Consider the following 9,937-nt stretch of genomic DNA (forward strand, 5'->3'; position numbering starts at 1 on the left):
AGCAAAGTTAATGTTCGAGGGTCTGATCCATCTGCGGCCTCGCGCTCGGCCTTCTGCGGCTTTGGAACAGAAAACACTCACCGGAGGCGCACATGTGGAGAGGTCACACAGGAGAGGAGCCACGGACGCCGATCACTTCATGTGCTCTGCTCACATGCACCGGGTGGACACAATAATAGAAACATCTGCACAGCGTCACATAACCCTGCAAAGATAAAACACATTTGTCAAGTTTAAAAGCAGATTTTTATCTGATGATGCCAGAGTATATTCTCATGATGCACTGAAATCACATTATCATGGAAACTTTCTGCCTTTTTGGGCAAAATTACTACATTTATCCTAAAAATCAAATTCAATAAAAATAATATTTCCTCCACACTGAGTCAAAATCAGTTATTCAAACAGGAATTTGGGAGTCAGTTCCTGCACCTACATGTGATGTGTGTAACGACAGCAACACAAACCCAATAATACGATATGAAAGGAGTGTGTTCTCACATGCTTTAAAACACCATCAGTGTATTTCCACAGAGACTGATGTGGGACTAAAAACAGCCTCTGTGAACTCACAGTAATGTTTATTAATGTCCACCATCACTGTTAAATGAAGCAATAAACACACACAGACAAATGTTACAGACCCTCAGAGAATATTATCGTCTGGATCTGCATTCTTTTCCTGCACCTGTATCATCATCCAGGTGTGTCTGACTGCTCCCTGATACTTTGGATGCCAGGTTAAACCTAAATACTGCACTGACAGAAAAGTGAACGCCTTCAGCTGGAGCTGCAGCATCCGGTCGCTGTTTTCAGACTGTGTTTCACTTGATTTTAGGCATTCTGTGTAATCTATTTCACCATATTTTATTATCTTATTCTGCAGTTTTTATGCTTTATCTTTATTTTATTCACATCCTTATCATCATCAGCAAGTGGCTCATTTTTCATCTGATTTTAGGTCCAAAAACACTCACTGGGTGAGTGATTTCTCTCTCGTGAAGCACTTTGAGCTGTATGAAAGGTGCAATACAAATAAAGTTTGTTTTTATTATCATTATTATGTGACCAGTTAAGAGTGTATGCTTTAGAACTAAACATCATCAGTGGTGACTGACGTGCTGTCGGTCCTGTTCTTCTGAACTCAGTATATATATGTACTATATATATGTATAATATGACATGATAATAAATGAAGAGATTATAACAGAAGCGACTTCTTGGCAGATGAAGGCAAAGGAAACGCCATCATACATCACATAGAGAGAATTATTGGTGCTTTGCTTTTGCCTCTGTTACTTACTTGATGACACTTTTTTCTGAGGGGCTTTCAGTGCAGCAGCCCCCCCCCCCGTCCCTCAGGGTCACGACCTCTCGGGTGAATAGTGAGCTGGAGCTGGCCCTGCACAAAGCCTGAATACGACCATTATCATAAGGTGCATTGTTTACGCTGCATTGTTGTGAGAAATGCTGAATTGTTCAAAGCTGAAAGTGTTGGCACTGCACTCTCACGCTCACATGTGGGCGCGCGCCGTGTGTGTGTGCGTGCGCAGGCTCTGTTCTCTCTGCTCGTTGTGTTTGTACGTCTGCATGCGCACATCTATTTCAATCCCGTGTGTGTTTGTATGTTTTTTGTGTGTGTGTGTGTGTGCTCTGCATGCAGTTGCAGCTCATGCTGTGTGTGGACAGAGAAGACAACATGAGCGTGGATGTGTGTTTAGCATATCAATGGCGTCCAGGGCCCCGGCGACTGTTGCAGAAGCACTCTGAGCTTTCCAGTACCTGTCGGCTCACCTCACCTTGCTGTATTTAAGGGGCTTTCTTGTTGCCTCGCAGAGCTGACATGAACATCTTTACTAAGGTCCCAGGATTAGCCCAACAAACCAGGTATGTTGAGTGTTGCGCAGCCCCCGGTCAGAGGTGTCGAGGTGGGTGGGCCCCCGGCGGCTCCGCATCCCACCTCCTGCTGGTTCTCATGCTCTGCTCTCTGTGACGCCTCCAGCACCAGTTTCCCAGAATCACCTGAAGAGTGATAGGAGACACACACACTGAATATTTTAGGTGCACGTTGATGGTTTTAATTGGACAGGCTGAAGCAGGACAGCAGAATGAGTCAGAATCAATGAAAACGATCATGCTTGCTCACCGCAGGTTTCAGTTCTTCTTCCACACGGCATCATGTTGTCTGAAGTGTCTCTGCCGCTGTGTGTCCGGGTGTAATGATTCATTAAAAATGCTTCTGTATCTACAGCAAGCTGGGGTCTGTGCTCCAACGTGCCTTCTACGGGTCCAGTGGGAGGGTGAGTCAAACCATGATGTGGACTTACTTTGTTAAAGCCAGTTTGTCTAAACAGATTCAGACTGACACTGAACTGTGTTATATTTTAACATACTTGTTTTTACTGTGCTTCCTGTTGAATGTAGGATATTTCCAGTTCCTACGTTCTGGGTGGTTTTTGGTCATTTTGAGGAGGCTGTTTGTCCGCAAGTGTCCTCGAAACGAAGCTAATCCAGGCAGCTAATCTGAAATTAGCAAACAGAATGAGAAAATGTAGTTTCTATGAGACAGAGCTGCCTCAGCATTTAAAGCTATTAAAGCTCCAGTGAAGTTAAAGATGGGATTTAAAATGCTCACGATAGAAAATCTGTGAAATACAGCGAAGCAGGTTAAAAACATGTCACACACAGTCTGTGCAGCGAATGCTGAGCGGCTGGACTCGAACAACTAAACATCAGTGAAAACGCACTCATGGAAGACAACTAAACATCCAAACTTTGTCTGACACGAGAGCAAACATGAATGTGAATTCAGAGGTCAGAGGTCAGAGTTCGCCCTCCAGCTGGCGAGGACAGAAGCTTTGGACTCGTGGCGTTGGAGGTTTTTGTCTGAGTGTAGAAGGAAAGTCTTAAAAGGGTCAGTTCACCCAGATCTTAATAAATGTGCTTTCTTTGTGGATTCAAGCCCAGAAGATGCTTTTGATATTTTTTTTATTAGATGATACGAGAACAAAAAACACATGAAAAATCTCAGAGACAGTTTGTTGATCCACAGAGCTTCATCTACTCTGCTCTCTGAGACGTATAACAGACTGTGGACAGACTGTGGACATGCTCTGGATGGAGTGGAAAGACACTGGACAGATGCTGGACAGACTGGGGACAGACTTCGGACAGGCTCTGGACTCTAGTCAGACTAGACAGACTGTGGACAGACTGGATGTGATCTGGACTGTGGACAGACTGTGGACGTATTGGGAAAATAGACTTTCTTTCTGAGACAGATGATAAGAGCGACACTGCTCTTAGTCGTCTAGAGCCAGATACTGATTAGCTTAGCTTAGCTTAGCATTAAGCTAAAAACACAACTATCAACGCCTCTGAAGCTCACTAATGAACTCTTTGCATCTTGATGATTTAATTTCTACACAAACAGGGACATAAAAACGACCGACCCCAGTTTCCAGGGAGTCACCGCTCTCACAAAGAATATTTACTCTCCGTAAAATCAACTAACTGTGAAGAAAATGTTTAAGATATTTGAAGCTCTCGACTGATTTCAATCGACTGTACCTGTGCCATCAGTTACTGATGATCCAAACTGGACATTTCAGGCTGCAACAGACTGGACCTGCCAAAAAAATACACCTAACATCAAACTTACAATAGTACTGCAAATACAGGTAATATTCATAAGCTGCTCAGTGATTAGGAACACCTGAGCGTCGAGGTTTGTCTGATTCATCCATGAAGTCACTTCCTGTGGTTCCTCTGCCCTCAGGTGACCCTTTTCGAGCAGAGGAACTTCGCCGGCAGGCGGCTGGACCTGAGCTCTGACTGCGTCAGGCTCAGTGACAAGAACTTCCCAGAGAGATGTAACTCCGTGCAGGTGGAGAGCGGAGCGTAAGTCCACACCACCACCCAAAGCCGACGACAGGTCGCTGCAGCGAAGGCTGGGACAGACAAAAAGGGGACGGAGTCAACAGCAGAGTGTCTGCAGCCTCCACATGCTGTCAGCACGCTGACTTCAGCGTCCAATGCGGAGCGTTAGCTCGTCTGTCTTTGAGCAGAATCACATCTAAAGACGCCTCTGTGAGGTGTGGTGGACAGAGGAGCCTCAGGCAGAGACAACACAAACAATCAGAAATGAAGCCAAAGGCAGCACTCAGTGAGGCCACCTGAGGAGAAACCACGTCTGAGGTCAAAGTTCAGAGTTCTAGGTTGCTTTTATTGAAAGGGACAGTTGGACAGGCTTAGGGCCTCAGCATAAATTTGAGCTGGAAAACCTTTTTTAAACGTCTGGGACGTGTGTGCAGTAACTTCTGTGTCAGCTGCATTTCTGTGACTCTTTTCTGCCTCATCCAATCAGAAGCTTGGAGTCCCGTGTTTCAGACTTATAACTGTCCACTTGTCTTCTGTCCACCAAACTTCATGGAAATGAGTTGATTGTTAATTCTGCTCGACAGATAACCAAACAACTCAGCGGTCAGGACGTGAAGTCCAGCTCCGCAGAGTCTGAACCTGCATCCACCTTAACCGTGCTGTTTTCTGCTGCTGTCCGTCACTCTTTGACTCTCCTCTCCTTTAAAGATGGGTCGGTTACGAGCACGAGAACTTCCGGGGCCGTCAGTACCTGTGGGACATGTCCGAGCGCGGGGAGTACAACTGCTACGACAAGTGGTGCGCTCAGGTGGACCACGTGTCCTCCGTCCGTGCCGTCAAACAGGTGAAGCTGCAAACAGTGAGACAGACAGACAGACAGACAGACAGACAGACAGACAGACAGACAGACAGACAGACAGACAGACAGACAGACAGACGTCCCAGCCGCTGCATCAGGGACAGGAACATGTCATAAAACACTCAGAGGTCAAATCGTGGAACAAAAAGCCTTTAAATCCACAGACCGGCAGACAGCTGTTAAATCTGACATTTAGACCGGCTGGTGTGTAAAACGTGTCACTCAAACGTTTCTAAAGGACAGTTGTCTCTTCTTCCCAGGACAACAACCCCGCCAGGGCTCAGCTGTTTGAGCGCGCCGGCTTCTCCGGTAAGAAGATGGAGATCCAGGACGACATCCCCAACCTGATGAGCCGATACAGCCTCAACAGAGTCGCCTCCATCCGCGTGCTCGGAGGAGCGTAAGTGCAGCGTCCCGCCTGTCCCCAGTCAGCCGATCATGAGGACAATCAGCCCTCGAGCTTCGTTTAGTCGCTGTTGTGGAGTTTTCCATCACATCACACGAGCCTCCTCAGAAGATGAGGGCACCTCCTTCAGCTGATGAAGACTGAGAAATGACCGAAAGCTCCAGAACAGCTGCTAAATGAACCTCGTGGTCAGATCCTCTGCTGAGCATTAAAACACCTGAAGTATCAGACAGGTTTCCACCGCACAGTCCCACAGATCACACATCAGGTTTCTTTTTCATTGACCCAGGATTCACCAGATCAGAACTTATTGATTAATCTGCCAATTATTCTCTCAATCGTTTAGTCTCTGAAATGTTAAATACTCGTAAAACACCATTTTACATTTTAAATGTCTTCCATCCAAACAGCCCAGAAGAAATGTCACAAAAGGCAGCAAATTCTCACATTGAGATCTAAGAAATTGGCCACTTTTGTTTGAAAAGTACTTGAAACAGCTATGAAAATAGCTGGGGACCAATTTTCTTTTGATCGACCGATCAATCGACCAATCGCTGCAGTCCTGTCTGATTTTTGTGACTTCAGGATTCAAAGCAGGAAAACTTTTCTCTTTAGCACAGAAATGTGACTTTCTGTCACATTCTGAAGGTTTTAAAGTCATTTAAGTTTCCAGTAAGCAGAAAGCTGCCCTCAGCCTCCACCCGCTGTGTGTGTGTGTGTGTGTGTGTGTGTGTGTGTGTGTGTGTAGGTGGGCGGTGTACCAGGAGCCAAACTACAGGGGGCCTCATTACATCCTGGAGAAGCGCGATTACAACAACTTCTCTGACTGGGGCAGCCAGAACAGCACCGTGGGCTCCATGCGCAGAGTCCGCTTCAACTGAGCGCCGACGCCGCGTCTGACGCGTCCTGTCAGCAGGACGTCCACCGTCTCACACACAAACCTGTCAGCTTTACACACACACACACTTATTTTAGTAATAAACTGTAAAAAGACAAATGTTTGCATTTTCCTCTGATTGCCTTTTGCTTTATGGAGAGTTTGGATTTAATATTGTGGGTTTTACTGGATCCTTACCAGTTCAAACCAGTCTGCTTCCCTCAGTGAAGAATCAAACACACACTCTGACCTATTGATTAGTGATTGCCAAATACAAAATCCAGATCCCAAACTGATGTTGGCAGAAAGCTTGAATGAAAGGAAGCAAATAATCTGCAGAACTACAAGCTAAGATATCTAAAACATTTTATTTAGCTTTAAGAACAAAGTGGATACACATCAAGTCCAAACTCTGAATGCAGTGTGTACTACAACTGCAATCATGCACGACATCTGCACTGATTAAAAAGCACAGACTACAGCACAGACAGCGCCTGCTGCCACCTGTCTGAGGAGAAAAACAACAAAAACACACAAATAAGGCACTTGCTTCAGCTGTGAGGTAGACGAAAGCTCAGTTCATGAACCTACAAAAGACTAAAAGAAGTAAAATCCACTTTGAGAAAAGTCTTTCGTGGACGTTGGTTGCAAACAACCTCTGACTGGAAGCTGTGCAACGTCTCAGCTCAGGCTCGATTGACGGGTTCAAGGTGCATCGGAGGAAAGTCTGATAAAAGCAGAAAATAATGACAGAAATCCTGAACAAACTATGAAGCTCGGATCAAAAAAATCTATAAAAAACTGTTTTTAAAACTAGTGAAGTTTCTCCACAGCGATCAATCTAAAATAAAGTGCAGTGAGGCTTCGTCTGATGAAATGTAGAAGGTCTCCTCAGGGATTGTTGAGCAGAGCAGCCGCCATGTGTTTGATGGTGGACGACTTCAGCTGAGGAAGGAGGCTGATCTTCATCAGTTTGCTGCTCGAGTACTTGTTCCTCACAGCCTGCAGAGGAACAAAGGATCTCAGTTTCATTGGCGCTCAGCGTCACAGTCAGAGGTTCTCGCGCTTTGTCGGTCGGCTCACCTGGAACTTCGTTTTCCCCTCATTCACCATCACAACGTTTTTGGCGACGTGCTGCATGATGGGCTTCAGGTGGGCCTCGTCGTAAGTCGAGTAGTGCTGCTGCGTAGGAGACTGAGACGAGACGGGTTAGACGACGTTACCAAAGAGGCAAATTACAGCCGTTAAACTCGTCGCTCGAATCCATCAAACTCACCCACGGCAGCCCGTCGAGCAGCAGCTGCGAGAGACACAGCGAAGCGGCGGCGATCTCAGAGGGCCGATAGTGCACCATGTCGTAGTCGAGGAGGGTCAGCTCCATCAGGTATTTGGCCAGCGTGTGTCTCTCTACATCAGACTGAGACAAACCGGTTCAGACCTCCGTTCATGACACATGTCGCTGCTTAAACCCCCAAAACTAAAATGAGCCGTTAGCACGAGCACGTGGTCAGAGGTGTCTGATGAACAGATGTTCTCGCTCTGGATTAGTTAAATTGTTGCTGCAGCACATTCAGGCAGAAACTCACCCCGGCCACCTTAGAAGCCCGTCTGAGGAAGTGTAACGGAAGAGGACGTCCAAGCTGAAAGTTGAGGCTCTTCAAAAGCACCTGCTCCATCTCCAGAATCTGAGCCTTGGTGTAGGCGTTGTCTGTGATGTAGGCGAAGTCTCCGACCTCCGGGGCGTACATCTCCTCGTATTTACAGGCCACCAGCATGGCGGTCACACCGACGAGCTGCAGCTTCCTGCGAGAGACCGGCTGGACCTGCGGCACAGGGAGGAAGGTTTTCTCACCGCTGCAAAACCCGACGAGGAGGAAAACCAACGAGACCGTTCCTACCTGGAGGAAACGATCCAGGACGCCGACCGTGAGGTAGAGAGTCTCCTGCAGCAGCTGGAACCTGGAGTGAACCTGGACCAGCCAGTCGACCAGAAGAGCTCGCATGCGCTCCGTGATTTCATAACCCTGCATGTAGTTGGCTCGTACAGCCTGCTGCACCTGTGGAAACACGGCCATGAGGACCAAAGTCGACCTGCGCAGGGTGAGAGTTTAACGGCGGAGGAATGAATCACCTCCAGCTCGTGCAGATAGTTGTAGATATCTTTGACGTATTGTGAGCAGAGCTGCGGCAGGTCTGCGTCCTGCTCGTCCACGTCCTCCACGGCGAGCAGCGCCTCAGAGAAAGCCTGGCACAGCTGCTCCTCCACCTCCTCCGTCATGGACACGTCAGCCGACTCCTCTGAAACCGGAGGGACGGGGACTGCGGGTGCTTGGACCTGGTCTCCCGGATGCACCGCCTGGACCGCGGCGGGTTTATCTTTCTGGGCGCAGGACGGTTTGGCCGGTGCTTTGGCTCGAGCGGTTCTCTGAGGAAACAAGGCTCTCATTCAGAAACAGGTGTTTTGAGTTTGGGGCTGTGAGGCTTGTTAGATGTAAAGTGTTCAGGAAGAGTCCAGAGGTACGTTCACACTCTGACATCACACATGTGGTCTTTCCAAAAACATGGCCACTGATCTGCACTGATCAGCCTCCACTCTGCTGGGGAGGATTCTGGCTTTATGGACGAGGGAGCTCATATATTGTAGCTTGTGTTCACGTGTGTCTTGGATTATTAGTGATTCACAGCGTTAATTACAAGTGAAACGCGACACAAACTGTATTGTTCCTCCATAACGTGGAGGTTACCTTCGTTACCTTCGTGTTGACTGCCGCTCCAGGAAAGTTGGTGATCTCTCCAAGAGCGGCTCTCCTCTGACCGGCTGCGGTGCTTTTGACCATTTTCACTGGGTTCTCTGCGGCTGGATGCTGCTAAAAGAAAACGACACGAAAGTCAAGAACCTCCGAGAAGCTTCACAAATGCTGCCAGGCGTCAGGTTTAATCATAAAAACACAGGAGAGCAACAAACAAACAGCACGCAGGCGGTGATGTTAGCTAACGATGCTAGCTAGCGAAGCTAAGCGCAGCCGCTCGGCTAACAGCTAAACGCAGTGAAAGAGCAAAGATGTCCGTTTACTCACCACAGCAACAACTTCCACAGACGACATGTTGAACGTCCACAGCGACGAAAACAAGCAGCGACTTCAACAAACACAGTTTTATTTCAGGACCAACCAACAAGATTCACCGACAAGGTCCCAGAACAGCGATTTCTGCAGGTAAACAACGCAACGGCGAGCAGCTTTCAAATAGCGCTCCGTCAAATCTGATTGGATAGAGGCTTGGTGGGACGCTCCTGATTGGCTGACAGCGTGGGGTTAAAGGTACGTTTTATGGACTTCAGGAAGAGAAGAAGAAGAATTGTTATTATTATTATTATTATTATTATTATTATTATTATTATTATTATTATTATTATTATTATGTGTCCTTAAATCTAAGATTTAGATCCATGAAGTCACATTTGACCTCCCAAACGTCACAAAATCACCACAAAATGCACTGCAGTCCAAATTTAAGCAGAACAACATTCATGTACATCTTCTATGTACCTCCACTAAAAACTGAAGTGCACTGAAAGCGTCATCATCAAATGAATGAAAATTGTTTTTGTAGGAAGTCTGATCAAAATTAGACATAGGCCAAATATTCTATGAAGCCATGAAACCCTGATGCAACCATGTGGTCATTCTGACTGATTCTTTGAGCTCTCAGCTGAGTTTGTGCTTTACTTCATAAAAAACTAAATCAAGTCTTTCAAGGACACTCATTCAGTCCGTCTGTTTTAACATCTGTTTCCTCGTCTGTTTCTGTTATCACATTAAGAGCCAACATCTGTAACAGGCACTGATTTAAAATGGACAGCGAGCTGCCGACATTCAGAACAAGCTGCGATATGATTTGAAGAAATGTCATGTAC

General features: G+C 46.8%; 2 protein-coding genes across 3 annotated transcripts; one reads left to right on the top strand and one right to left on the bottom strand.

Moving 5' to 3' along the window:
* Window positions 1-1,843: 1,843 nt before the first annotated feature.
* On the top strand, window positions 1,844-6,025 carry crybgx (crystallin beta gamma X). Its single transcript, XM_070970339.1, has 6 exons — window positions 1,844-1,887; window positions 2,252-2,300; window positions 3,779-3,900; window positions 4,588-4,723; window positions 4,999-5,138; window positions 5,893-6,025. The coding sequence occupies exons 1-6, from the start codon at window positions 1,844-1,846 to the stop codon at window positions 6,023-6,025; spliced, it is 624 nt and encodes a 207-aa protein (XP_070826440.1).
* A 346-nt stretch (window positions 6,026-6,371) lies between these two features.
* Window positions 6,372-9,264, bottom strand: LOC139330727 (G2/mitotic-specific cyclin-B2-like). Of its 2 annotated transcripts, none has more exons than XM_070961820.1 (8): window positions 9,099-9,264; window positions 8,775-8,885; window positions 8,153-8,446; window positions 7,920-8,078; window positions 7,608-7,844; window positions 7,298-7,438; window positions 7,105-7,215; window positions 6,372-7,023 (listed from the first exon to the last, which is right to left on the bottom strand). In XM_070961820.1, the coding sequence occupies exons 1-8, from the start codon at window positions 9,123-9,125 to the stop codon at window positions 6,913-6,915; spliced, it is 1,191 nt and encodes a 396-aa protein (XP_070817921.1). In that variant the 5' UTR covers window positions 9,126-9,264; the 3' UTR covers window positions 6,372-6,912. The 2 variants fall into 2 exon arrangements, with proteins under 2 accessions (XP_070817921.1, XP_070817913.1); XM_070961812.1 differs by having other exon boundaries at window positions 8,775-8,888.
* Window positions 9,265-9,937: the final 673 nt, after the last annotated feature.

The sequence above is a fragment of the Chaetodon trifascialis genome, chromosome 1, assembly GCF_039877785.1.
Source record: "Chaetodon trifascialis isolate fChaTrf1 chromosome 1, fChaTrf1.hap1, whole genome shotgun sequence".
In the NCBI taxonomy this organism is placed as follows: domain Eukaryota; kingdom Metazoa; phylum Chordata; class Actinopteri; order Chaetodontiformes; family Chaetodontidae; genus Chaetodon; species Chaetodon trifascialis.

Coding starts and splice junctions, on each gene's coding strand:
- crybgx (XM_070970339.1), top strand. CDS start 1,844: ATGAACATCTTTACTAAGGTCCCAGGATTAGCCCAACAAACCAG. Junction 3,901..4,587: donor GTGCAGGTGGAGAGCGGAGC/GTAAGTCCACAC, acceptor TCTCCTTTAAAG/ATGGGTCGGTTACGAGCACG. Junction 5,139..5,892: donor ATCCGCGTGCTCGGAGGAGC/GTAAGTGCAGCG, acceptor GTGTGTGTGTAG/GTGGGCGGTGTACCAGGAGC.
- LOC139330727 (XM_070961812.1), bottom strand. CDS start 9,125: ATGTCGTCTGTGGAAGTTGTTGCTGTG. Junction 7,845..7,919: donor TCCTGGATCGTTTCCTCCAG/GTAGGAACGGTC, acceptor CCTGTGCCGCAG/GTCCAGCCGGTCTCTCGCAG. Junction 7,216..7,297: donor TGCTCGACGGGCTGCCGTGG/GTGAGTTTGATG, acceptor GTCTCGTCTCAG/TCTCCTACGCAGCAGCACTA.